Source organism: Oryzias latipes, chromosome 20 (genome assembly GCF_002234675.1).
Source record: "Oryzias latipes chromosome 20, ASM223467v1".
Lineage (NCBI taxonomy): Eukaryota > Metazoa > Chordata > Actinopteri > Beloniformes > Adrianichthyidae > Oryzias > Oryzias latipes.
In genome coordinates, this window is record NC_019878.2 from 3,369,207 (window position 1) to 3,395,957 (window position 26,751).

The following is a 26,751-nucleotide window of genomic DNA, read 5'->3' on the forward strand; positions in this document are numbered from 1 at the left end:
TAGTGATGAGATGGAGCAGTCGTTACAGAGGTTCTTATGTCACATGTGTTTGTATGTCAGGCGAAGTACAGGCAGGCGGCCAAGGAGCAGTCAGCATCGTCTCTCTACTCCAAACTGCCGGAAACTCTGGAGACCAAACACGCCAAAGAAGCGTCAGAGCTGCAGAGCGAGGTGAGGCAGCTCTCTTTGTTGTTTTTTTTCATTTTTCATCCCAAACTTTACGTAACCTCGGCAAAGCTGCACCTACAATGAGCCTCTGTCACTCCGCCTCCTTGTTTCTGACAGAAAAAGTACACAAATGACGCCAAGAAGGAGATGAAATCGCCTCTGTTCTCTCAGCTCCCTGAGACCGCGGAGACGCAGTTTGTACGCGAGATGACAGAGATGCTGAGCGAGGTACGCTTCTGCAAACAGCCGCTCCTCCCCTTTTCCTTCAGGCAGAAGCTTCTGTTTGATTATAGAAGTGTCAAATGCAAAGAAAAGAAAGAGCTTCCTGGGATATGTGCATATCAAACCTTGTGCAGATCTTTCCTAAAAAGACTGGCTCACATGTGCTAGAAGATTCATAAAGTGAACGACCTGGGAGTATTTCAGGCAGGGAACAGGAGCAGTGCGTTTACCTGGTTACTCCTCCCTGAGGGCGGTTCGGTCTAATCAACTCACCTGTTCAGGGTCCTACTTAAGTCCAGGTGCTTTCCAATCCTCTTCTTCCATTTCTGCGAGCTCTGCGTTCGTCACCCCACCCTCCTCCTCGCCGGATTCCACCTGTGAGCTCCGTTGGGGGTAGTTTAATACCAAAGTTTTCTATGGAGATCTTTGTTTTATGTATCTGAATGGAGACTTATGCCAAACTAAAAGAAATATGGAATAAATCTGCTTTGCTGCATGTGTTGTCAGACTGAAATGGGTTTGGCACTTTTTAACACATGTTAAAACACGTTTATCTAAAAAGGATTTAATGATGAAAGTGCTGCAGAATTCCGGGTTGATTTCAGTTCACTCTGAGCCTCCGCTTGTTGACCTAAACCTTTAGAACAATTTCAGGGACTCTTTCGTTATTTCTGTTGTTTAAAAATTAAAAATGTTATGAATTTGGAACTAAAGTATTTACGTCTCTTTGTACAATGAGCAGCATTCCCCTTGTCACACAGCTGTTTGGACAAAGGAATGTGCTGATGCCTTGCTCAGAAACCCATAAATCCAGGGCCCTAAATTAACACCCGCCCACCAAAAGTTCGTAAAACATTGTTTTGGCTACAGAAAAGGCATTTCAGCAGCCACTTTGGCTGGTGAGGCATTGTTCATCATCATCAGTGACAGGGGGCTCAAACTCACAACCATGACTTTGAAGTGTCTGCCTTCCAAACATCCATCCCAAAGTTTCTTCAAACATTTCATTCTGAGTATCGCACAGATTTAACAGTCACAGTTGCTGCAGCTGGAGGTGCATTCAGGGGCTGCATGGAATTTCCACACTAATGTGCTGTCATTAAGTGCTCACTGTTGCTGCGTTCAGGTGCGCTGGTAATTTCTAGAATTTACTCACACTGACCTGAACACAAACACACACTCGCTTATTGCTCCATGCCATTGTAACTCTTCAAATGACTAATACTCTCAGCTACACACAGTAATGCATAACTTGGCACATGTTTCAATATTTGCATGTTTTTTCTATGCATGATATTTGTTCATTGCTAGTTTTAATCTTTACTCTCCTTCATCAACTGAAATTTCATAAATAAAGGGAAGAACTGTATTGCTTTCAAATACTTTTATGATTTTTCTGGAGAAAATTTGGGCTAGTAGAAATCTAATTTGGCTGGTGGACTTTGGATATTATGTCTAGTAACCAAAAAGGTTCGTCTGGAGCCCTGCATAAATCTGATGAGCTGGGGACCTTCAGAACTACTCGGCCCTCGTCATGCGCATAAAAGAGAGAAACATTAAAATGCTCAGATGAAAAACTAGGGCACTCTCTAAAAATGAATAATGACAGAGTAAGGGGGTTAGAAATGCTTTAACCCTGTAGAATTTGTTTTCCTTGGTCCAAGCATCATGCTTCAACACAAAATCAGGACCTGCCGCGGTGCAGAAATGAGCGACCCGTCGCATTTTCAAGCAGGCACACTCGGCATTGTTTTTACAGGTTACTCCCCTAGGGCGGGTCAGTCAATTAACTCACCTGCTCAGCGTCCGATTTAAGTCCAGGTGTGCAGTTGTTCATTCTCTTTCTTACCTTCAGCGCTCGTTCTTCGCCCCTCCCTCCTCCCCGGCTTCCACCTGTGGGCTCCGTTAAGGGGTTTTGTTACCCGAAAGTTTTATGGAAAATTATCTTATGGAATTGAATGGAGCCTTATGCCAAAACGAAAAAAATGTGAATCCCAACTTAAACAATGTGAAAATTAAGTATGTGAAATAAATATTTCTTACTGCAAGAGTTGTCTGACTGAAACAGGTGAAACTTGTGGGTGTGGGTGAGGAGTGGGTGACTGCCTGCAGCGCGGAGCGGGTCCTTAGGGGGTCCTGGCCCGTACCTTGAGAGGGGCGGGAGGATGCCCAGACCTCCTGGGTGGTGATGAGGCGCTCCTCTGGGGCTGCAGGCACTCTTCTCGGTGGGGCCCGGCGCTGGGCCCTCCTGGCGCGGTGGGGAGCTGCTCTCCTGGTTGGGCCGGGGCTGCGCTCTCTGTCCCTCCTTGCCTCCCTGCTCTACGCTCTGGGGGCCTTGGGGCAGGATTGATTTCCCTCATCTTCTCAATTTTCAGATCAAATATAAAGAAGATGGGAAGAAGAGCCAGACCACCAGCCTTTACTCCCAGCTCCCACAGACCAATGAAACCCAGTTTGCCAAATCTGTGTCTGAGGTCCAGAGCGAGGTATGGATGAGAAACGTGAGGGGCCTCCTGCTAAAGCCGAAAACATGGAGATGACACCTGCTGGTTTGCACCTTTGTCTTCTAGACCAAGTACAAAGAAGCAGGGAAGAAAGAAGCACTGCACTGTCTGTACTCCAAGCTGCCAGAAACTCTGGAGACTCTGCACGCCAAAGAGGTCTCCCAGCTGCAGAGTCAGGTTGGGGTTACGCTGCAAGCCTGTATTTCTGTGAACTAACGTTCAGAGGGTGAACTCTGCTCTCCCCGTGAATCTGTGCAGGTGAAGTACAAACAGGAGCAGAGCGGCTCTCTGTATCATCAGCTGCCTGCAACCACAGAGACACAGCTGGCTAAAGATCTGACAGACATGCACAGTGAGGTGAGGAAGACGCAAAGAGCCTCACGGGGTCGTCTGGACGGGTTCACAGTCAACTCTGCTTTCTCCTCAGGTGAAGTACAAAGAGGAGGCAAAGAGGGAGAGCAGGAAAAACTTGTATTCTCGTCTCCCTGAGACGGCAGAGACACAGTTTGCCAAGCAGATGTCAGAGATCCAGAGCGAGGTGCAGCTACGTTTCTGCCTCCGTCTCATCCCAGCTCCCACTCTGTCTGGATGTCATTTGTTAAGTTGTTGTTTCTTTTGGTTGTAAGCTGAAATACAAGAAGGACATGGAGGATCTGCCCGACACGCTGTACTCTGTGCTGCCTGAAACTCTGGAGACTCAGTTTGTCAAAGAGATGTCAGAGACGCACAGCCAGGTGAGAATTCATTTAATCCAGTTTAATCATAGGATCCCTTAGTAGCCCTGATGCTGCAGAAAAACTGCTGTTTTTCTATGAGATATAACAAGTGAATAAAAGAAGTAGATGAGATGTTTTTCAATAACATTTAGTGTTTTTGCTGTTATAAGTAAATGAAACTGTAAAACCTTTTTTTGAATGACTGAGATGTCCGTTTGACTGTCTTTGTCTTCTGTTGTTATTTTTTTAATTTTGTTGAGCTTCAGCTTAAGCCTTTGTCATAACTGCCCTTACAGGTGGATATGGGCTGTCTATGTGCAAAAATGGGCGAACCTGTGTGGTCACGCCGGTGGCCTGCACATGATTTTTGTCGCAGATCGCTTGGTGAGAAGTCTGGCAGCTCCCTTTGTGGTGACACCTTGGGATTGATATTTATGAATCGTGTTGCTTTTGATCTCTGGGGCAAGACCGTTAATACATTTAAAAATCAATCTTAACAAAGAATGCTGTATTCACTTTCAAAACTTAATAAATTGGGATTTTCTAGAATCCTACAGTGATGGCATTTTATTGGCTTTTGGTCCAGGACTTTTAAAGTTAGCTTATAAAAGGAAACTACACCTTTTATTGCTGACTGGTCAGCCCGACTCCAGACAATGGTACAATAAAAAAAATGGGATGAAATCATTGCATAAATATGCAAGCATTTATGGGAATTCTTTTTTTCATTCATGTTATTTGTTCCTTCCAGCAGGACGGAAGATCCCAACGTTTTTACGTTTTAGTTCAATTTTCAAAGGCAACATAAAGAACTTCTCATATAGTGCACTATGTAGTGCGCACTGAATGAATTCAGACAAAGCCTACGTCTGTACGCTGCACACTCATCGCGGCTGTGATGTCATTAGTGTCCGACTTTGTCGTTTTTATACAGTATAAAGTAAAAACGACTCCTCCTGGAAGAGCTGTTCTCATTGGTCTACGTCAGTTCATGAGGACCCACCCATTTTTGTGGATTGTGAGGGCCTGGAGTTTTAGAGGAATACTCAGAAATGTGTGATTAGGGTTGTTTATAGTGAGGAATGAACATTTTTATAAACTTAAACGCTCATTTAATAGGCCCTTTAATTTAAATACCTCAAAATGAAGCTTTTCACAGCATTATTAGGTTTGATTAAAAATAGATTAACTAGATTAATTTATTACAGGTCATGATCTTTTTTTTTGGTTTAATGCAATGGACATAACAAGGGGCACCTGCCTATTTTTGTTTAAGTAATTATTTCACAGTGTCTTTAAATCCAATAAACTTCATTTCACTTCTCAAAAATTTCACTATGTTCATCTGCTATATAATATATTTAACTGAAATTGATCATCCAAACAACCAATGATTTATGAAGAAAAATCTTGTAAATTATCAGGGGTGCCCAAACTTTCTCTCAGACCACTGTATTTTGTAACTTTTTGTTTTTGGCCCCATAAGCGATTTTCGGCCAATTCATTTTTTTTACGGAATTTCTCGCCGTGATATCTTCGTCTTGGGGGGGGTGATGTTCTCTTTGCCGAAAATTCATTTTCAATTTATCCTAGATGTGCGCCAATTTTTGGTGACTTTTCGGGTATGTGGCAGGGGTCAAATTATCGCTCAAAGGCGCAGAAATCTTTCCAACTGCGAAAAACCAAATGGTCCTTGCAGTCAGTGACTGCTGCTGCGGGCTAAAATTAACCAGTTATCAGTTCTGGAAAAGCCAGTTGTCATTAGTCAGCCTCCCGTTTGCTTCAGGTCAAGTACAAGGAGGCTGTGAAGAAAGAGGGCAGCAGCTCTCTGTACCACCAGCTCCCTGAGACTCTGGAGACGCAGCGTGTTAAAGAGGTTACTGAGCTGCAGAGCGAGGTACACGCATTCATTATTCACTCTCACTCATTCACATTTCATGGAGGCATGTTTGAGCACAAGAGCGTTTAAGAGAACTTCCCTCCTTTCACTCCCTGCTGAATCCACAGCATGTCCTTATTTGAAGATGATTGCATGTTCCCCATACGTTTGCACCTCTGTCTGCCATAATATGAGGAACATGCGCACTGTGACCTTTTTTCATCTCCAGAACAAGTACAAGCAGAGCGGAAAGGAGTCCATGTCATCCAGTCTGTACGCTCAGCTCCCAGAGACGGCCCAAACGCAGCTCGCCGCCAAGATGTCTGAGCTGCAGAGTGAGGTGAGACACCACCTCCTCCTGAAAGACAGTGAGGCTCAGGCACAACCAAACACAAGTCCTCAGCTGTTCATTTAGGAAGTTTTGGGGGTCTGCTTTCTTGTTTTGGTTGTTTTTTGGAGGGCATTTATACATCAGCTGAGGCTATTCTGCTGACAGCCTGTGGTTCAAACGGTGTTGGCACGCCCACTTTCTCTGCTGGACAACAAAAATACTCAATGCTATCGTGGTGACATCAGAAGATCTTTATCATGATGGAGATGTGCAGATCTGCGGGGGATCTGAATCCTGCAAAAGTGTTGTGATTCTCAATTCTCTGCATCCTTCTGTCTGCATGCAGAGTAAATACAAGGCGGACGGGCTGAAGTGTCTCCCTCAGAGCCTCTACTCTCACCTACCTGAAACCAACGAGACTCAGTTTGTGAGAAGTGTCTCTGAGCTGCTGAGTGAGGTGAGAAATTCCAACTCCTTCAGTCCTTTTGTCAGTTCCACCTGTCTGTGTTGTGTTGGCTGGATTTAAACTCAAGCTTTTTAGTTGTTTTGATTTAAGCTGATAAATCTGCTGTTAAATTTTGGACACCTTCAGGCTAAATACAAGGAGGCGAGCAAAAAGGAGGAGAGCAGCTGCCTGTACCACCAACTGCCTGAAACTCTGGAGACTCTACACGCTAAGGAGGCCACAGAGCTGCAGAGCCAGGTACATAGAAGGTTTAGTCATCCTTTGTAATCCCTGTTTCTTAAATCATAGCAGCAGTTTGTTGTGTAGTGATACAACAGCAGTGAGTTAAAACTCTGTTTTTCTGCTGTTGCATATCTCAGTTCTGTTGGTTTTATCCAGGAAACACAAAGTATGCAGATTTTTAAGCGGTGCATGTGTTTAGACAGAATTTGGACTTTCTCATGACTAAATCTGTGATGTTTCCCCCAGAACTTAAATGAAAAAAATATGAAATAATATCAAAAAATAAACACGACTTCCCCTTTCAACTCTATAATCAGCTGTGTTGGGTTCAATGACTAACTGGATTTGTTCTGATGTATTGAAGGTTCAAATCTCTGCAAGAGATTTAGAACAATTTAGAAACAGGAAACAGAATCATGTTTACTGTAGCATAAATTAAAAAACAATGTTTTTAAATAAATATTTTGTGCTGTATTGTCCAATATTCTTGAGATCAAAGCAATGGTGCGTTTGGTAAATGTGGATGAGGGTTCTCAGCTGTTTTTTTCTCTCCAGGTGAAGTACAAGGAAGGTAAGAAGGATCTGAGCTCCAGCCTGTACCACCTGCTGCCCGAGACGGAGGAGACGAAGTTCGCCAAAACCGTCACGGAGCTGCAGAGCGAGGTCCAATAAAATGAAGAGCGAAGGATGGAATCATCTGAATGAGCCGGTTAGCATCCTGTCTTGGTTCTTCGTTACAGAATAAATACAAGGAGAAATGCAGGCAGGAGGTCGGCAGCGGCGTCTTCCATCAGATGCCAGAAACCAAAGAGATGGAGTTTGTCAAGCAGATCTCAGAGCTTCAGAGTGAGGTGAGACGCAGTCGAAAAGCTCAAACTGAAGCCCAGTTTGATGTAAACGTTGCAATAATTTCTCCTTCATTCTGCTTACTGTTGAATTGACTCCTCAATGCATCGTTCATGAGAAACTGCACACATGTGTGTCTTCTAGTCAAAGTACAAGAAGGACGTGAAAGACCTGCCTAACTCTCTGTACTCTCAGCTGCCTGAGACTCTGCAGACTCAGTTCATAAAGGAGATGGCAGACAAGCACAGCCAGGTGACTCCTTCACTGCTGGTTTGCTGTTTCTACCTCCACCTGATGACTCCATCAATCACTTTGAATGACAAAACACTAAATGAATAAGGATTCTGTTTAAAATGCAGACAGATTTCTTTTTTCATGGATTGTTATTTTCCAAGCATTTGTTGATCTACTTTTTTGTACTCCTAGACCAAGTACAAAGAGGCCAGCAGGAAGGAGTTGGTGAAATCTCTGTATTCTCTGCTGCCGGAGACTAAAGAAACTCAGCATGCAAAGGAACAGAGTCAGCTTAGCAGCGAGGTAAGCTTCGGTCTGCAAGGATATATCAGAGGAAATCATTATTTTGAATGAATGTGTGCTGCAGGAATGCTGATCCAGCCCTCGCTCATCTCTTCATTCTTCTCTGCAGCCATTATCCAGGCTTTCTGAACTTGTCATAAAGTGTCCTTATACTCTTTAAGGGGACAATCCCCTGGATGAATGTGTTGTTTCATTAAAGCACAAACCAGCGAAACAAATTTATAAAACTGTAACCGACTCTAAAACAGAGCTGTACATCAAAGCCACATCACCTCTTTTGGTTCACATCTTTAATTCAGCGCAATTTGATTAAATCTTGATTCATTTGTTACATTTTCACTCTAAAGTCAATTGATTATGAAAATGGTAACTGGCGTATACTTGTGCAGCGCTTTATTACCTTCACTGAAGGCCCAAAGCGCTTTACAGTCACAGTCCCATTCACACACTGATGGAGGCTCCACTGCTGAACACTGGCACCAACCGATAACCACCAGAGGCAAGGTGGGGTTCAGTGACGGTGGGGTTCAAGGGTTCAAGGACACTTCCACAGTCGAAATTGCAATTTTCCAATCACAGGTCGACCGGCCTACCGCTGCCACCATCACTAGCCATTTGACATGCAGATTTTTCAGTGTTATTATTAGACATTAAAGTTGTTTTTGTTCAAAAAAAGCAGCAACCTGCTTTTAAAATATTAATTCATGAGTTTGCTGAATCAATTTAGCAGAAACTTTGATTAGATTCTGTTGTTGAACTGTGACTGAGAGCTCACAAAGTGACTCAGCGGTCTGATAATGTGTTGAGGAAAAGCCTTGAATGTGTTACAGAGAGCTTACAGGGAGGAGGACAAGAGGGAAGCTGGCAGCAGCCTGTACGCTCAGATGCCCCAAACCATCGAGACCGTCTTTGCCAAGGAGCTGACCAAAGCACAGAGCGATGTGAGTGCAAAGAGGTCTGACGCATGTCTGTCATTTCTGGAGCCGGTTTCAACAACCAAGTTTGTTTACAAGTGTTTGTGTGGATTTAATGAGGAGTGATCCTCCGTACACTAAGGCCACACATGCTGGAGTATGATCCTCCTAAAGCTGAGGAGAGCGGGGTGTGAGGCAGGCAGAGACGGGTCAGACTTGAACTGCAGAGCAGATGAACGGCACAGCCTGCAGCGACCCACAATCCTCTAGGTGTACACACACGCACACACTGCAGGAGCATGAGTGGAGGCAGCAGATGTGCTGTGCTCCACAGCCTGAAGACACAGACGCTGACCTACTGCCCAAACCGATAAGAACTGGGGCAGACACACATCCACAGCTAAGTGGTGGAAGTCAAAGATAGACATGCAGTCAGCTCTGCTGGGGTTGATGCTTCAGGTCCTGATGCTGCTCAGCCTCCGTCCCACAGATGTGATCTGGATCTAGAGAGTTCATGTAACAATTGGGGCACAAGTGTTAGGTGTTGGGCTGGATTCATACATAGACGCGTCATTCCTGCTGTTTTTCTCTCCACTTATTTCACTGGAACAAAGTGAACGTTTCCTCGTGTTTTTACTGTAGCTTCTGTTTTTACTGTTTTTACGTGTTTTACTGTAGCTTCATGGGTTTAAAACGTGCAATAAAACTTTGAGGTAAGTTTTAGCGATGATACTGACTTCATCTGGAGATGAGGTTGGGAGGATAAGAGGTTTGAGGTTAGAGCTGGCAGTCAGGAGACAAAGAAGATGTTTGTGGCTGTGGTAAGTGGTGACATGATGGTTGCAAAGGAGGACACAGAAGAATAGGACTTTTTTACTCACCCTGCCCTCCCAGCGTCTTATTGGGAGAACAAACTACCAGGTGATCAGTGAGCGCGCGGCAGGGAAATCTGTAAAACCAGCAGAACTCTGGTCCTTGAGTTCATGGAAGATGCTGATTCACTGTGAAGAAGATTTTCATGACCATAGGGCGCACTGGGTTGAAGGGGGCGGTCTCAGCTATGGGTAATTTTTCGGTATTTGACACATACAAAAAAGGCGCACCAGGTGTTAAGGCACGGGCACGTTAACACATACCGGTAAAACTTGCATGCTAGTGTTGAACCTTTCCTGCGGTGACGTTTCTGACCGCGGGGGAGATCCTCTCCAGGGCCAACAGCTGATCTTCCTTATGGGGTTCACTTCCCCGTTCGGACCCTCAGAGCCTCCAGAGCGGGTTAATAAAAGAACCAGTCTGTGTTTTTTTGGAGGAAAACCTTGTTTTTAAATGACTAATGAATGATGAGAAAAACTGAGTTTGTTTTCATGCCGTCTTCCACTCCTCTGCGGAAGTCCCACAACAACACTTTAGGTGCACCGCCTCATAGGGCGCCCCCTACAGTTTGGAGAAAATTTAAGACCTTTCAGTGCGCCTTATGGTCGTGAAAATACGGTAACACTTGAAGGGAAAAGATTGAGAAATTTAGATTTGGCTTCCAAAATAAAAGGAAAACTACTTTTTCTTAACTGGATTTGAAAAACTTACTGTTGGAGAGAGGTGAGACTGTTTGGACACAACTGTCCCTTAATGTGTCTGAAAAATCATGAACACCTCTTGTCTGTTCTTTCTAAACACAACATTATTGTAGAGCTTTCTTCTTTTTTTGCTTGAAATGGGTGAATTTTGGCATAAATCATAAATTCAAGCATCGGCTCAAATGCAGAAGATCACAGATGATGCTTGCACTCAGATATGTGGGTTACAGCAGAGTCCCGGGGGGCAGAAAATCAAAGCTGGGGTAAGCTGGGGGGCACAGGCCTTCTGCTTTCTGCTTTTGTGTCTCCTGACCGAGCAATGCCGGACTAACTGGAGCGTGTGGAGAACAACAGGAGCCCACACGGCCTGAGCGTCTGCAGAGACATTGCAGGCGTCAGCGTTTTTTCGCTTTTCTTTTTGTGAGGAACTTATTTCCTCAACATGGAAAGTGTCCGGGTTTGCATGATTTCAAGTGACTAACCTGTGTGGAGTCAAATAACATGTTTGCCTTATTAGCACTGACTCAGCTCTGAAGCGTGACTCCGTTTGACGGCATCACACGCGGCAGCAGGTTCATGAACATCTCTAGATTCAGACTCATTTGGCTGTGAATTCCGCAGTTTCACGGTTGGAATCTGCTTGGTTTATTTCAAGACAAATGAGTGTGTGTGTCATTCAGCTCCAGGCTGTGAGAGTCACCAGATATTTTCTGTCAATGAAAGGTGCAGCCTAAAAGCTCTTTCAAACGAGTGCTGCTCTGCGTCTGTGTAGAAGTATTATAAGGAGAAGTATAACCGAGAGAAGGGGAAGGCCGACTACACCAACATGAAGACTCTGCCTGATGTGCAGCACGCCATGGAGGTCACCAAGAACCAGAGCGAGGTAAAAACACGCCGCTTCTGTTCTGTCTGAGTGTAGATTTAGAGATGAGACTCTTTCATAAACTATCTGTGTTTCTATTGTCTTGGTTGAAACCAAACCTTAAGGCAAAGTTGAAACAAAATGACTCAATCATTTGCATCTGTTGCTTTTCTTGGAGCTCCGCCTCTTCTTCCCACCTTCTTGGCTTGCTAGTTTATCAACCTTTCTCCTGCGTTTCTAAAGCAGCCTGGAGAACTTTCTGTCCATGTCAACGTTCCAATAACACTGTAGGTGTTCAGGGACTGAGCAGCTTTCAGACAGAATGATGAGCAGATTCTTTATTTTAATGCGATCCTGCCAAACTTACTTGGCTTTAAGAAATAACAAATACATATTTTAAACCATTATAAAGTATATTAAGGCTTTGAAGTTCAATTTTCATCTAACTGAGAGTTTGTGTTATAGGTCTGAAAAAAAGTGTTTAAAATAAACCAGATTTACTTGGCTATACTAGAGAAATATACTATTTGCTGAATACTGGCTTTTTTTTGAAAAGCCAGTATTCAGTAATGCCAGTATTTTCTAACTTTGACTACATTTCAGAAAATTTAAACTTGTGTTCTCAAAAAAATTATGAATAAATGACCAGATTTGTTTGTTGGAAAAAAAACCTGCAGCAATAGTCTACATACATGTGCATTTTTCAGCATATTTCTATACATTTTGAGTCCATTTTGTATGAAGCAAGTTCAGGTTGCTTCAAAATAAAAGTCTACTCCTAGACTGTTCTGCTCTGTAATTAAATTCATCTCTAATTTTTGCTTTGAACATACAAAACTCTTATTAATTTCAGGTTCACCTTTATTTTATTTTCATGCTTTCATGGATTTTTGTCTGTTTCCATCTGCCGGTCCCAGGTCGGCTACAGAAGAGGTAAAGAGGAGCTTCATCACTGTAACATGGTTCCTGACAGACCAGATATGCTGAACGCTGCCAATGCTGCCAAACTGGCCAGCGATGTGAGTCTACATGTCTGTGTGTGTGTTACATGAAAGACCGCGGGTGTTATTCCTGTACGGAGCGGTGGAGAGAAAATTCCCTCTAAATAAAAAGAAATTTCCAGAAGAACCGGACTCTGTACAGAGAGGAGTCGGCTGCATGGAGTCGGGTCAGGAGAAGGGGGGAAAACACAAAAACATTCTTAATGAACAAATGAGGTTCCAGTTTGTGATTGTAAAAAGGACACAAACATTGATGGGATGATGAAGCGAGCAGGCAGAGGAAAGTCATACAGCAAAGGAAGGTGAGGAGGACGCACAGATGTATGTTAAGATGACCCTCCGCGGTCTTTAGCAGCAGAACTGAAGTCAGCACTCGGATTAGTCTGGGTCTGCCTCCTAATCTGGAACAGGGATTCCAGGAGAAGGAGAAGCCTGAAATCTGTGCAACCCCCAACTCTAAAGCATGTTCCTAAAACGATTTTGTAAAATCCTAAAATTATTTCAAACAATTAAGCACGGTGTAAAGCACTTTGTATTACATTCTGTCTAGAAGTGCTATTTCAAGAACAATTGATTGGATTTGAAGAAAAAAAAATCCTGTTGTAGAGCACAAAAAACCTTCCAACGAGCCAAACTAAGCAACAAAGAGACAGCCTGTGTTAAACCATCTGTTTACGAACAATTCACATGAGAAAATCACTCAAATCCAAAGGTAAAGTGACAGAAAATTGCAAATATGCTCAATAAAGAAGGGAATATGAAGTATTTTCGCTAAAATTTCAGGAATACAAAAAACCTTTGAACAAAAAAAGACGTAAAGTTTTGATTTGAAAGATGCTGGAGCGTTTTTTACTCAAGCAGAGGTCACCACGATCTGTCTCTGCTTCTGGACCTGCAAGCTTCAGCTGGAAAATATGAATAGAAAAACCAGCACCTCATGATGGGAAAGTTTCAATCAATGACTGACAGCAACCATTGTTCCTCCAGTCTGAAGGTCCCGCTGCGGTTCAGTACTGCAGCTTTCATCCTGATTCTGTTCAAACACCTGAATGTTCACGTTTTTTTCATGCAGTAAAATCTTCTTCCTCCAAAGGTGGCCTACAAGAATCACACCAAGCTGCCCATCTACAGCGACTGCTCTCTTTTGACCCGAACTGACATCCAGCACGCCAATGAGGTTTCAAAGCTGACCAGCCAGGTAAGCCAAGATACCCAGCATGCACTGGGCAGGGAATACCGGAAGACCGGTTTTACGTGGATACCTCTGCTCTCTGTGTTGCAGGTGAAGTATAAGGAGAACTTTGACCGACACTTGAAGGGCCAGAGACCAAGCTACAACCCGCTGGACTGCCTGTCCTTCAGACACACACAGGCTGCTGGTGCACTGGCCAGTCAGGTGACCCCCAACAGCTGCTGCAAAAGATCATGTGATCTACAGCACAAAGAAGTCACACTCTCGTGCTTTATTCCGATATTCCTGGCTTTGTGTGAAAGTCTGTAATTTCCATCGGGAGTCTTTTGTTGAGGATGGAGACTTTCAGTTGTTTTTACCACCAAAAGATCCTTCAGCAAATTCCTGCTGTCACTTCATAAGCATGCAAAATGACCCTCCAAAACCTGGGTGTCAAATTATCACATGAATCTGGATTCATTCATTAATTACAGACAAATTAGGACCAACTGTTCACTTCCATGAACGTTTCCTTTGATCTCAGCTTAAAACAAGTCTTACATTGATCCCAGTCCTGGTGTCTGGATAGCTGTGTGCACGGCTCGTACCGTGTTACTGCTGTGAAGTCATCAGTGTGCAACGTTGTAGTTCTAAACTTAACCAACGCAAACAAGCTGGCATGTAAAAATGCGACTGCCACCGTGCGGCCGCCTGCTGATTTCGCTGAAAAGCTTGCATTCAGGTCATTTTTACAGATGTGACAGTAGTCTTAGTAAATATTCTGTCTGTTATAAACCAGCTGGTGTTTACAGACAGAAACACATCTTCAGCCTCCTGCTAATTCCACACATTTATAAAAGTTCATCTGAATTCTTGATAATCATCCTCCTTCTCTCAGTTCACTTGCTGCTTCCTTCATAAATAAACGCACGGTCTGTTTGGGAGGGATTCACTTCCAAATGCACTCGAGAATTCAGTTTTGTGTGGGCGTTACCATGGCAACCTCTCTGAGGCAAATGGAGAGTGGCTGTAGAATGAGAGCTGCAGAAGGGGAAAGGTCAAACACACAGACAGGCTTCCTGCAGCAGCGAGGACGCACCGTGACCAAGCGCACTTGATCATATCATGAGTCCAGAACTGAAGCTGGTTCTCACCCAAACCCACGCACACACCTACAGGCTCACAGCTTTAGCACTTTACTGCCCACACAGACGCGCAAACAGGCCCCTTCACTTCACAGTGTTGCGTAACAGCTTCTTGTGTTGCACACTGCCCGGTGTTTTTAGTTTTCTAGCCTCTGAGGCGGCTACATGTTACAGATGACCTCTGACCTTTACGATGACGCAGATGAATGTGTGATGAGCTGCTGTTCAAAGATCTGAAACTGAAAGAAACCCAGAACTGCAGAGATCTTCAATGCTGCCAAACTCTAAACATCCATATTTCTGACAAATTAAATTATTAAGTAAAATTACTTTTCTTTAGAAAACACATTATTATAAATTATTACTTGCATCAGACTAATGTCTCCTAACACAAGTAATACATTTTCTTCATTTTAGTCTTTACTGGCTAATCAACAAGTAATTTTGTATTTTAGCAAATAAAAAGGCGGTTCTACCAAAAATGATTCAAATATTTCTGGCCATATTGTCATTTTATTGCAGTGTAAGTCTGTGGGTTCTCCCTCCTGTCTTCAGGTGAAGTACAGGACTAACCAGAACCAGAGACCTGAGGGCTCCTTGGACCTGCAGCTGGAGCACGCCCTGCACGCCAGCAAGCTGCAGAGCAACGTAGGAGCACGCACTGACGCAGAATCTGTCAGGGCGACTGAGGAGACATCTTTTGATCCAGAGTTCAGAAGAACAAAACTCTTGACCTAAAAGCTTTAGAGCAAACTCCTCTGCCACGCCTGTGTGACTTTTACGCTGAATTCTTTTGTTTCAGAGCCACATCACCCCCCTCAAGGGTTTTTCATTTTTCAGGCGGAGTACAAAAAGAAGTACGAGCAAACGAAGGCCTACTACCACATGGCTGTGGACACGGCTGAACAGCTCCACCACAAGGAGACGGCAGTGCTGCACAGCCAGGTTACGCTCACAGGCTTTTATTTTTGTAGTCATGTTGCGGGTTTTCCCCATGTTTCCTGTCTGATGGGTCTGTGCTGTCTGTCAGGTGAAGTACAGAGAGGAGTATGAGAAGAACAGGGGTCGCTCTCAGATGGAGTTTGGAGAAACTCCAGCTTATAAAGTGTCTAAAGAAGTCCAGAAAATGCAAAGTGAGGTAAAAAAACGTTTGGTTTTTCCTGCACTGATGCAGACATGCAGATGTCATTATAGAGGAGAACTTCAGCCACAGTTTGGATGTCTTTTGTTGATTCAAAACCTACTCAGCACACATGAAAGATTAAACTTTTCGGTTAGATACCTGCACTTGCTGTGGGTTTTATAAAACAGGTTTATTTAGAATTTAAAATAAACTAAAGCCATTATAAGGTTTAGATCATCTTCAAGATGCATGTTTTGACAAAATCCCATTTTTCTCAATAGGGATGTTTTTATTGTAATTTTACTGTCACATTCTTAATTAGACTGAAAATATTTTAAAAAGAACTCATGTTAGGATTATAATGAATTACTTCAGTAAAGTGGGAAGTTAAAAACGGATAAAAAATTACTCTTAACCCATTCCCGCCAGGCCCAAGATGTTTACTAGATAACTAATAGACATCTATCAGGGCCACACTCTCACACCCAGGGGCAATTTAGAAATACCAGTTAACCTATGAAACATGTTTTGGAAGTGTGGGAGAAGAAAACTTGCACATGTTTGCAGAGAACATGCAAACTTCACATAGAAAGGTCCCAGCAAGGACTCAAACCAGTATTCTCTCTGTAGGGTTAGAGAGCTAACAACTACTACACCACCATGCAACCTTTTTTTGATAGGCAACTAGTGATCACAAAGTTCTACAGTTTAAGAAGCAGCAACCATGTCTACTGATATCTAACTGGGGTTAAATAGTCTCAGAAATTTGTATTAAAACAACAAAACAACATATATGTGCAGCTTCATGTGTGAACAGCTTAGTCATTCAATGCAATCAAAACATCACATCCTTAATTCTTCATCAATCTTTCAAATCAAAAACCAAATTTGGACATTTTAAAGACCCAAAAATCCTGCAAAACGGGGATCTGCAACCTGAGGCTCCAGAGCCACATGCACGTCTTTGGAACCCTTCATTGTTGCTCCTTGGCAATAAAAAATATACTTTTGTAGTTAATTTGCTTAAGTTAATTAAGTTTTGTCAGATAACTGAGCGAAATGATGATAAAATGAACCAATTAGCCATCACCATTCAGTTCAATACAGTTAAAAATGGCTTGTTTCAGACAGTCTGTGATGGAATAAACGCCGGCCTCCAATAGACACCTGTCTCTAATAGACGGCAGGACGACTGCCAAAGTTTTGGAATAAAAGCAGGGCTATTATTGGAAAACATACAGTGTAGAAAAAATATTACACTTTATATCACATTATTGTAAATATTTGTGAGCCACAATTTATAAATAAATGGATTAACAGCCACAGAAACATTAATAATATGTGTTTTTCTAAACGGGGAAGTGGGACTTTGTGTCTCTCACTGGGTTTTGGTCGGTAAGTTACTGGACCAAACGGCTCTTTTATCCTTAAAGGTTGCAGACCCCTGCCCTAAAATACCAATGCAAATAGAAACAGACTTCAGGGTTTCCCCAGCAGTTGCTGGATTGGCACCAGCCACCCTGTGGCACTGAAAGGGATTCAGCGGGTTCTGAAAATGATTGGATGTAAAATTGCAGTGTTTAGTAAACATTTTTAAAAGTTCTCTTATAGACGTTTTCTAAAAATATCCTAACATCAGATGTCGGCAGAGAGATGTGTGGTAGACCTCTATATGCAGATATCTTTATCTGCTAGACATCTAATAGAGTAACGTAATAGAGCTGTCTGAGATGTCCAGTAGACACTAACAATAGACGTCTATTATTTATCTAAAAGACAACTTGTGCTCGGTGGGATAAACTACACAAACAGCTTGTTTACAACTTGTGAAGGATGATGAGACCGCAACAGGATCAGCTGTGGGAAAGTTGTCTGCTAGAGATCCAAACTTCAATGTGCAATAGACCTATGTGAATCGATGACTATCATCTGCTTATTTATAGCTGTAAACATTGAAATAGCCAAGATTTTGATTTCAAATAGCTGTGTCCCAGTGGGTTATGCCTGAATTTAATTCCAATGAATGTTTTTGCCATTCGATGTGATGCTGAATTAACTGGAGTCTCTGAGTAAATGTTATGTTGACTTCTTGGTTTATTTTGTTATCAGACATATGTCTGTTAACAAAATAAACCAAGAAGTCAATTAATAATTACAGACACCAAGAACTTTATTGCACCTAAATGTTATGTTGCAAATTAGCAACATATGACATGATGGGGTGAAATATTTAATGATAATGAACAAATAATTTTTTTGTTTAAGCCGCTAAACATTTCTTAACTTAGTTGCTTCTTTTGGAGTTTCTGTTTTTACTACCCTAAATTAGTGTTCTGAAGGAGGCAGACGGAATTTACTCCTCTTTCCTCCCTCAGAAGGAATACCGGAGGGACTACGAGGAGCACGTGAAGGGGAAGGCTTTGGTGGAGGTTGACCAGACACCTGGATACCTGACGGCGCGCCATGCCGGCAGCCTTCTGAGCGAGGTGCCTCGTGGAAACATCACACCGACACACTCAAAGACCATTTAGATCCAGAAAACTGAGAATCACTTGAACTGTAATGTCCTTATGGGAGAAATTCTCGTGGAAGTATTTAACAATTATTGATTTTCCAAGGATAGCAAGAGGCTTTTAACAGAAATGACGTGCTAAACACCAGATTTTTTAAAAGACTTAATTGTCTCTGAAGCATAATAATGTGAATTTCATGTCATGTGGAGGTTTTAGGGTCATGCAAGTTTAGGGTAACTTTGTGCATTATGAAGATTTAAAGGATTGACAACACTAATAAACAAACAAGAAAAACAGTAAAGTAATCTATCTAGAGCTAACCAGATTTATAAAACCCTGGAAAACTACTTCTGCTTTCACTGTGCAGAAAGAGTACAAGAAGGACCTGGAGCAGGAAGTGAAGGGGCGGGGCTTGTCTGGGGTTGGTCTCGAAGATACACCTGAGTTACTAAGGGTGAAAAAAGCTAATCGGATTCTCAACCAGGTAACTGACACTCCAGACACACGTCTGCCACATGCTTTCCTGTGCTCTGGCACAACGGCACTGTTGGTCAACAGAAGGAGTACCGCAAGGATCTGGAGCGGGACATCCTGGGGAAAGGTATGGAGCTGAGCGCCGATGTTCTGGAGATGCAAAGAGCCAAGAGAGCCTCAGAGATCCAGAGCCAGGTCTGTGAGCCGCATTAACAGCCTTCACATTCGCCTCCTTCATCCACAGACCAAGCAGTTTAATTAACCCATAATCAGCTGGTCGGCTATGAATGTACAGTTATGGTCAAAGGAAATACTGTTATTGTTGAAACTCAGAAAAATTGCTTTTCATGGTACTAGAAATGGTTCAAATGATTTATAATTGTTTGTCATGAAAAAATAAATAAAAGATGCATTTGTCTGAGTTGAACAAGGGGGGGCACAATGATCTTGAAGGATTCATTACTAAAACCAAAGCCAAACCAATCTCAGACTAAAATCAAAGGGTTTCATTTTTAAAGAATGATGTCTGCTGGGACAGAAACAGTTCCCGATCTACAAAAAAAGAACAGTGACACTGTTTATCAGCTTTGGGTCGGTTTGTGTATTTTTGTGTGGCAGAGGTCCTACAAACAGATGGAGCAGCTCCGTGAGAACTCGTACGGGACGCTAACAGACACACCTGAGCTGCTGCACGCCTCCTACCTCAGAGACATCTACAGCCAGGTCTGTGTGGACGAATGGAGGGGGAGCCTGCTCTGGGAGTTTACTCCCCCCTGAGAGTCTGTCTGTTTCTGCAGAAGAAGTACAAGGACGACGCAGAGCGGCTAAATGAGCGCTACAGCCTGCTGTCAGAAACCCCGGAGATGGAGAGAGTCCGAGCCAACCAGAGACACTTCAGCTCCGTGAGCGTTCTTCTCAGCCTCTCCAGCTGCACTGACACCACAGCAGGTCCTGTTCAAGCAGCTCTCTGTCGCCCCCTAGCTGCGTTACTCCTGGGACTCCAAGCTGATGAGAGGCCTGACGACGTCTGTCACAGACACGCCAGAGATCGTCCTCGCCAGAGAGAACGCCAAAAAGATCAGCAATGTATGTCCACACGTTTGCAGACTTAAAGGAATCATTTTACCTTTATCATATTTCTTAAATGTAAAAACCATCTACAATATTTCAAATCCGCTACACTAATGCCTTGTTTTTAAGCTGTGATTTTATCATAAAATCTGTGGTTTTTAATCCCTGCGCCCCAGACCGGTCCATGGGACCGTTGGTACTGGGCTGCAAAGAAAAAAAACACACGTTAAAGTTTTGTCTGACAGGTCCGTGACCTGAAAAAGGCTGGGGACCACTGATGTAAATGGTTTCTGATTCATTCAAATTAATAAAACTTTTCAAATTATTCGTGTTTATTTGACTGTAAGGCATTCTCAACAATAACCTCCACTCAGTTGTACGTAGACACTTGTTTTTTCTTCTCATAATTCTCATTTCTCCATGAGGATGCATGTAGAAATATTAGTATTAAACAGTAAAAGAGCTTTGTTTATCCCAAACACGTGGACAGACAGTTCAGGACACATTTGCAGCTGCATGATGCTGCAGATTTTGAGCATCATTTAGGAAGAAAAATTAGAGCAAAGAATTTCAAGACTCTGCAGTCTAAACATGGAGTTTTTCCCTGGCAGACGCCTGCTTTGTGCTTCTCAAAGCCAATCTGAATATCTGCGTATTCAGTTCAGTTCTAGCTTGTGCACATTGTCTGATGTGTGTTATGTTCTGCACTGAACTCCATGCACACATGTGGAAGTGAGGCTTTCAGTGCTGCAGAAAGACAGTGGGTAGATCGGGTGGTGTCCTTTGTGTCTTGGTTGATCTTTGATCTGAATATTAAACAGATTCTTTCAGGTTTTCGTCGTTTTTTTATCAAATGAGTAAAAGTGAGGCATCTGTTGAAACACAGCCGACAGCTGATCTCAGGCTCTGCTCAGGTCCAGTACAGAGAGGAGGTGGGCCGTGGAACCGCCGTCACAGAGACATTTGAGATGGAGCGAGTCCGACGGAACCAGGAGAACATCAGCTCGGTGAGTTTTCACACAGAGGCTGCACAGGATGGTGTTCTGCCAAAACTCTACAAACAGAAGCTGTGAACTCTGGTCCAACTGCCGCCTGTCTGCAGGTGAAGTACAAGCAGAGCCCGGCCAAGGCCACCAGTGTGGGAGTGACCCCTGAGGTGGAACGGGTCAAACAGAACCAGGAGAACATCAGCTCGGCAAGATGCACTCAAGTTTCAGCTTCTAGCTCTGGCCTGGTGCCGTGTGACGGGGGGGTTGTTACAAAGCCCGTCGAGACGACTGTTGTTGTGAATTTGGGCTATACACATAAAACAGAATTGAATTGTCAATCTGTTGCAGAACCTTAGCTCCTGCACACGGCTGCACACTTCAGATCCAGTTTCTGTGAGACCATGAAATCTGAGCTTGTTTCCTGAGCTGTCCTCTGTTTGGCTGCATTTTTCCGAACCAGAAGTACTTACCTGTGAATACGAGGAAAAAACGTGTGTGTGTGTGTGTGTGTACTTGCAGGTGAAGTACCAGCGTGGGCTGCAGGAGCTGAGGGGACGAAGCTGCTCTGAGCTGGACACACCTGAGTACAGGCGCGTCAGGAAGACGCAGGATTCGGTCTCGATGGTAGCCAGCTGGTTGTCATGGCTCCCACTGTGGGAGGAGCTAACATGAGTGACGGGAAGGACTTCTGCACGGATACTAACAGGAGCTGTTTGTCACTCACTGTAAACGGTTTCTGACACCGATCCAGAACTGTTCCTAATGATCAGCATTAAATGTTAATAAAGGAGTTAAACTTTGTGTGTGTCTCATTTGCTCACTGACTAGATGCACTCTGGTGTGTGTGTGTGTGTGTGTGTGTGCATGTGTGCATGTTTTCGTTTATCTGAAGCTGTCCCTGCTGTACATCCAACACCTCTTTTTCCAATTTCAGGCAAAATACCACGAGGATTTTGAGCGGGCACGCGGCCGGGGCTATACGCCAGGCCTGGACGACCCCAGCATGGAGCGCTACCAGAGAGCCAATCAGATGATTGGGGAGGCGGGCTACAGCAAAGGGCTCCACTCCCAAGGGATGGAGATGGACAGACGGCCAGGAGGCATCATCGTAGGTCAGTGGACCACACTGCATAGCTGCAGGACCAAAATAAGCGTTTAACATTCTGCAGTCTGACTAAGACACTGAACTGTACACATTAAGATGAGGCAATAACATAAAATATGATTGTTTGAACTGATCCCTCACAAACCCACAGGACTGCCCAGAATCAGCGGGAAATTCAGCTTTTTTTCAATGATTGGATGGTGCATTTGATGACTTCCTAAGCTCTGCAAGCCCCATAGAACTGTTCTGCTTTCATGCTGCTGACAGAGATCCTGCAGTTCAGTGTCCTGATTTCAGAGTTTGGGTGATCGAGCATCAGGCGCACCTGGATATTACTTCTGCTACAGATTACATCCCTTATTGCTTACATTATAATATTATCAATAGACATTTCTCCTATCATTTGATTGTTTGCGTTTCCTGAGACTGAAAAGTCTTGTTTCCACTGAGCAGTTTGATCCGGTCCGGTCCAGTATTTTGAGCATTTCTGTTATAAAATTGACCGATTAAGCTGGACCACACCGTACCATTTTTAGGCCCCTGTTGGTTGTAGGTCCATAGAAAAAAGGACGGAGCTGCTAATGAAACTCGTTGTTTGGCTGTAGGTCATTAGGACAAAACTCTTCGCCGCCACTTTCTTCTCTCAAACAACATTAAATGCTTTGCATCTACAAAGAACCAAGCAGAAAAAGAGGAGCTGCTGGGTGACCTCGAATGTTGTTGTTGTTGCTGTTAGCTTCCCCCCACATGAGCCGTGACGGTCCGGCTTCGAGCGGAAACGCTCACCGGAATTGTCTGGACCATTCTAAACCGGACTGGACTGGACAGCTCAGTGGAAACGAGGCTAAAGTGACCACTTCTCTAGAGTTTTGACAAAAATGTTTCTGTTATTAATGTCTGTCCAGTTCACTTCTGCTTTCATTTATTTTAGCTTTAAGCATTAAGGACTACTGTTTGATGCTTTTGTGCTGGAAGCCTTTAAAACAAGTCATGAGCGTAAAGCTGAAACAGCTGAAGCCTTTGCAGGTTACTGGAACATTTGACGGTGGAATACATGTTCTCTTCCATTCTTGTTTTGACATATTTAACTAAAAATCCTTTTCAGGTTGACGTGGAGCTGAGTCTTTTTCTGAAGAACATTACTGATGTCTTCTCATCTCTGGTTTTCTTTTGAATCAAAACTTGAAATCTCTAGAGAGACAAACACAGCGTGTCAGTGCTTTCATACTGATGGGGATCCGGTCTTCATTCCACGTTTTAGATTTGTTTTTGTCCAGGAAATGAAGACTCAGCTGTCTGCTGCTCCTCACTAATCATAAGAGCTTTACATGAAGAGCTTTATTACAGGCTCAGTCTTTAAGTGAATGCATTTTTTCTATTATTAAATATTTACTGTTTTGGTTTTTCAAACTGATGTTTATTTCTTCTGTTTGAAACTGGTGATGCTGTGTTATGAGTTGAAGATCCAGGGAAGTTCTTCCTCAGAGTCTTTCATGCTGCTCTGATCCACGCCTGTGGCTGAAAATCGGTCTCCTGGGGTTTTACTCCTGTTGGATTATTTCAAGCATTGTATCTCCACAGTGAGCTAACAGAGCCGCAGGTTCTGCGTTTGGCTTCATGTGTCTGTCACCCTTGCTGTGAGTGTCAGCAGAGTTAATGTTTGCCTGCCCTCTGAAGATCTGAAGGTGTGGAGGACAGACCCAGGGTCCATCTTTGACTTTGACCCTCTGGAGGACAACATTCAGTCCAGGAGCCTCCGCAGGATGTCCGGTAGTTCAGCACAAGCCGTCCATTATTTCCATCAACACCGCTGCATTGGCTCCTGTGCTATTCAATCAATTCTAAAGTTGTTTTTATGGTCATGGGCCTTCCTATTTGTCTGATTTGAAAGTCTGAGCCCTCGTGGACCCTGAGGTCCTCTGATACCGGCCTTTTGGTTATCCCAAAAGTAAGAACTAAACATACAGCGAGGCCCAATTCAGTTTTTACTGACCTAGCCTGTGGAACAGCCTTCCAGAAGCCTCAGGGCCGCAGAGACTGTTCATGTTTTTAAAGGAAGGCTGAAGACCTTTTTTAATCTGGCTTTTAGTTGAAATTTAGGAATTTATTTGGTATTTTAGATATTTTATGTTTGTCTTTTAACTCATTTGATATCTATGTATATTTCTATTCACGTTTACTGATGTATATCTGTCTATTGGTTTATTTATCTGATTATTTATCCATTTTAGTTTTTATTTCATTCCTTTTACATTTTATTTGTTACTCCAGCGTTTTCCTCTGAGGGATCCTCCTCATCAGTGGCTGACCCTTCTCAGTGAACGGGGTCGCTGCAGTGGGATCTTCCAGGTCTGGGTCTTAAACTCAGGTCTGGGAGGTCCCATGGTAGCTTATTCTGTGAACTTGTGTGAGGGGGGGGGGTCACTGATGTGGACATGCCCCCAAAAGATTGTTTCTCCATTTAGGTACAAAGCCAAATCATATTAGTAAATCTTTACAATGGTGTGTGTGTGTGTACGGGGGGATTGTGGGCATTTTAGAAGATTTTTGTTTTTAAAATTGGATTATGTCATTATGTAAAGCACTTTGAGCGACACGAGTTGAAAAAGCACCACACAAATGGAGTTTGATTTGATTTCAAGCCCTGCATTTAAAGCCAAAAAGGCACAAATAAGAATTAAAATTTGGATCTGTGAGGCTTAAAAAGTGCAATCATTTGTAATGAACGTAATTTAAAATCATCTAATATTTAAATTGCATCCTTGTAGCTAACTTTTTCCATGAACTACAGTCCGCCTCCTCACATTCTTCTTCACTCTTTCCTGGTGTCGACCTGTGCTGCCCCCTGGTGGCGGTCCCTGTCAGAGCGGGCTGGGTGCAGTGTGAGCCGGGGGTCTTCGCAGCAGTCTCTCCTCCACAGCCAGACTCAGTCTGTCAGCTCTCTGAGTTCTGACCTGTGGGAACGCAGCAGCACCGACACTCCTGGTACTCCTGCCTGTGTTTCTGGGTGAAAGCGTGGCTCTTTTAACTCACGTTTTTTGCCGTGACCCACAGAGTAATCAGACTAACCCACCGTCTCCTTGCAGGTTTGCGCTCAGCGACTGCTCACTCAGTGTAGCATCTTTGATTTGATGCACAGCAGAGAGGACGCTCACCCTAGATTCAAGCTGAAGCTAAGGACGCCTTTCTAATCATCTCCTGTGTTTGCGTTCAGCTCCTGTCCTGCCCGGGGCGTACCACCATCAGGGGGCCCAGCATCAGCAGTATCATGGCTACATGCATCAGACCAGCATGTCATCGGTCAGATCTGTCACCTCGCCTCCACAACACTCACACGTTGTAGGTTTCCGCAAAGCCCCCCTCCCTCGTCTTTGTGTGGTCTGGAACTGTTTGTTCATGGTGTTGTTTCTGCAGCGTGTTTACAGAGCGCTGTACGACTACACAGCTCAGGACCACGATGAGGTCTCCTTCAGAGACGGCGACGTCATCATCAACGCCCAGCCCATCGACGAAGGCTGGATGTACGGCACCGTGCAGAGGACCGGCAAGTCCGGGATGCTGCCAGCAAACTATGTGGAGAGTTGCAACTGATGGGAGGGAAGGGGGTGAGGCGGGGGAGGAACTTTCACATACAGTGTTGATGTTCACTGCATTTCGGGCTGCTTTTGGCAGGGTTGTTTTCATTTTATTCTTTGTGAGAGCGGATGCAGTGAGAACACTTTATCACAACCTGTTTTCATCCAGGTTTGTTCCAAATCAGACAGCATTCATTCAGACCAACACGAATCGAGATAAAAACGGCCGCAATGCAGGGAACATCACAGGCTGTTGGCAGCAGCTGATCAGAGAGAGAAACCTGTAGAAATCCAGCATGCTGTGAAGACCAGTCAATATGCCCAACAGAACGGTGGTAACAAACTTTAGCAGGTCCCTCAAACAGAAAAAAATGCTGTTCATCCAAAAATGTCCTAAAGGTGATAAGCAGGAAGTGGAAAGACGTTCTGCTTTTCTTGCTGCCAAAGCAGAAGAAAATGGAGACTAAAAATCTGAATCCAGTAAAACTGAATATGTGCAGAACTCTTTCAGAAAAAAAATGTTATGGAGGAAAAGAGCAGGAGACAGGAAAAAGTTTGCTTTTCAGAAATAAACAGAAGAGGAACAGAGGAAAGTGGGAGAGCTTCTTGTTTTCTTGAGAGGAGGAGTACAGAGGTGTGGTTCATGTAAAGATCCATCTCACTGAATCGGTGCAGTTTAGTCTTTGGCGTCTGAAAGAAGGAGCAGCAGCAGCAGCACTAACCTCCCAAACTAACACACTGTGTTTTTCTGTGGGTGGTGTTTAACAGTGAGTTGGTTCTCCTGGTCTGTGCTTTGCAGACGGATGTGCCTGCAGATTCATTCTCTTGTCTGGACTGACTCCTTTGTGTTTCTGAGCTTTTTTAGTTCCAGTTTCACCCCAGCCTTGCTGAAGAAAGCATCTGTCAGCCACTAAGCAGAAGAACTTGTTCTACTTTATGTTCTGATTTAATGCAACATAACAGAGTGAATCCTCACCAGTTGGTTCTGAACGAGCTCCTGTTCTCTTCAAATATTCACTAGCATTACTTTCCTTGCTTTAAAGATTTGTTTCCTTATTTAGTTTTGTCCCACAAGTTATGCTAAATGTATTTACCTATTATTTGGATTAATATATTGTTCAGTGTCGGTTGTTTTCTTGCCATAACTGTGTGCAACATGTAAACAAATAAAACTGAACTGATCAGTCGCAGTCATTCATTATCGTTCATTCAAATCCTTTGCTTTCCCGTCAAAATTAATGAAGCCCATTAACTTCTAAATCTAACTTTATACCCATACTTTTATTTTTGTTTGTTATTCATAACAAACAATTGATCCGTGTTAAATCATCTTTTGTTTTGAA

At 43.5% G+C, this 26,751-nt stretch overlaps 1 protein-coding gene across 14 annotated transcripts in view; it reads left to right on the forward strand.

Annotated features, from left to right (window-relative positions):
* LOC101166998 (nebulin-like) overlaps positions 1-26,602 on the forward strand; it is a 73,697-nt gene extending 47,095 nt beyond the window's left edge. For 7 of the 14 annotated variants that reach the window (XM_011488616.3, XM_020712705.2, XM_020712710.1 and 4 more), the window contains 37 exons: positions 61-171; positions 286-396; positions 2,766-2,876; positions 2,961-3,071; positions 3,153-3,251; positions 3,322-3,432; positions 3,521-3,628; positions 5,397-5,507; positions 5,719-5,829; positions 6,167-6,277; positions 6,413-6,523; positions 7,064-7,171; positions 7,249-7,359; positions 7,499-7,606; positions 7,781-7,891; positions 8,722-8,832; positions 11,152-11,262; positions 12,159-12,260; positions 13,336-13,440; positions 13,525-13,638; positions 15,114-15,206; positions 15,399-15,503; positions 15,589-15,696; positions 18,057-18,167; positions 18,562-18,678; positions 18,753-18,863; positions 19,287-19,391; positions 19,466-19,570; positions 19,650-19,754; positions 20,654-20,746; positions 20,842-20,934; positions 21,248-21,352; positions 21,663-21,840; positions 23,511-23,603; positions 24,699-24,818; positions 25,048-25,172; positions 25,248-26,602. In XM_011488616.3, the coding sequence (XP_011486918.2) occupies positions 61-171; positions 286-396; positions 2,766-2,876; positions 2,961-3,071; positions 3,153-3,251; positions 3,322-3,432; positions 3,521-3,628; positions 5,397-5,507; positions 5,719-5,829; positions 6,167-6,277; positions 6,413-6,523; positions 7,064-7,171; positions 7,249-7,359; positions 7,499-7,606; positions 7,781-7,891; positions 8,722-8,832; positions 11,152-11,262; positions 12,159-12,260; positions 13,336-13,440; positions 13,525-13,638; positions 15,114-15,206; positions 15,399-15,503; positions 15,589-15,696; positions 18,057-18,167; positions 18,562-18,678; positions 18,753-18,863; positions 19,287-19,391; positions 19,466-19,570; positions 19,650-19,754; positions 20,654-20,746; positions 20,842-20,934; positions 21,248-21,352; positions 21,663-21,840; positions 23,511-23,603; positions 24,699-24,818; positions 25,048-25,172; positions 25,248-25,424 (4,131 nt within the window). In that variant the 3' untranslated portion in view covers positions 25,425-26,602. The remainder of the gene's footprint in view (positions 1-60; positions 172-285; positions 397-2,765; positions 2,877-2,960; positions 3,072-3,152; positions 3,252-3,321; positions 3,433-3,520; positions 3,629-5,396; positions 5,508-5,718; positions 5,830-6,166; positions 6,278-6,412; positions 6,524-7,063; positions 7,172-7,248; positions 7,360-7,498; positions 7,607-7,780; positions 7,892-8,721; positions 8,833-11,151; positions 11,263-12,158; positions 12,261-13,335; positions 13,441-13,524; positions 13,639-15,113; positions 15,207-15,398; positions 15,504-15,588; positions 15,697-18,056; positions 18,168-18,561; positions 18,679-18,752; positions 18,864-19,286; positions 19,392-19,465; positions 19,571-19,649; positions 19,755-20,653; positions 20,747-20,841; positions 20,935-21,247; positions 21,353-21,662; positions 21,841-23,510; positions 23,604-24,698; positions 24,819-25,047; positions 25,173-25,247) is intronic. The other 7 variants (XM_020712706.2, XM_020712707.1, XM_020712708.2 and 4 more) reach the window with 7 other exon arrangements.
* The last annotated feature ends 149 nt before the right edge of the window (positions 26,603-26,751 follow it).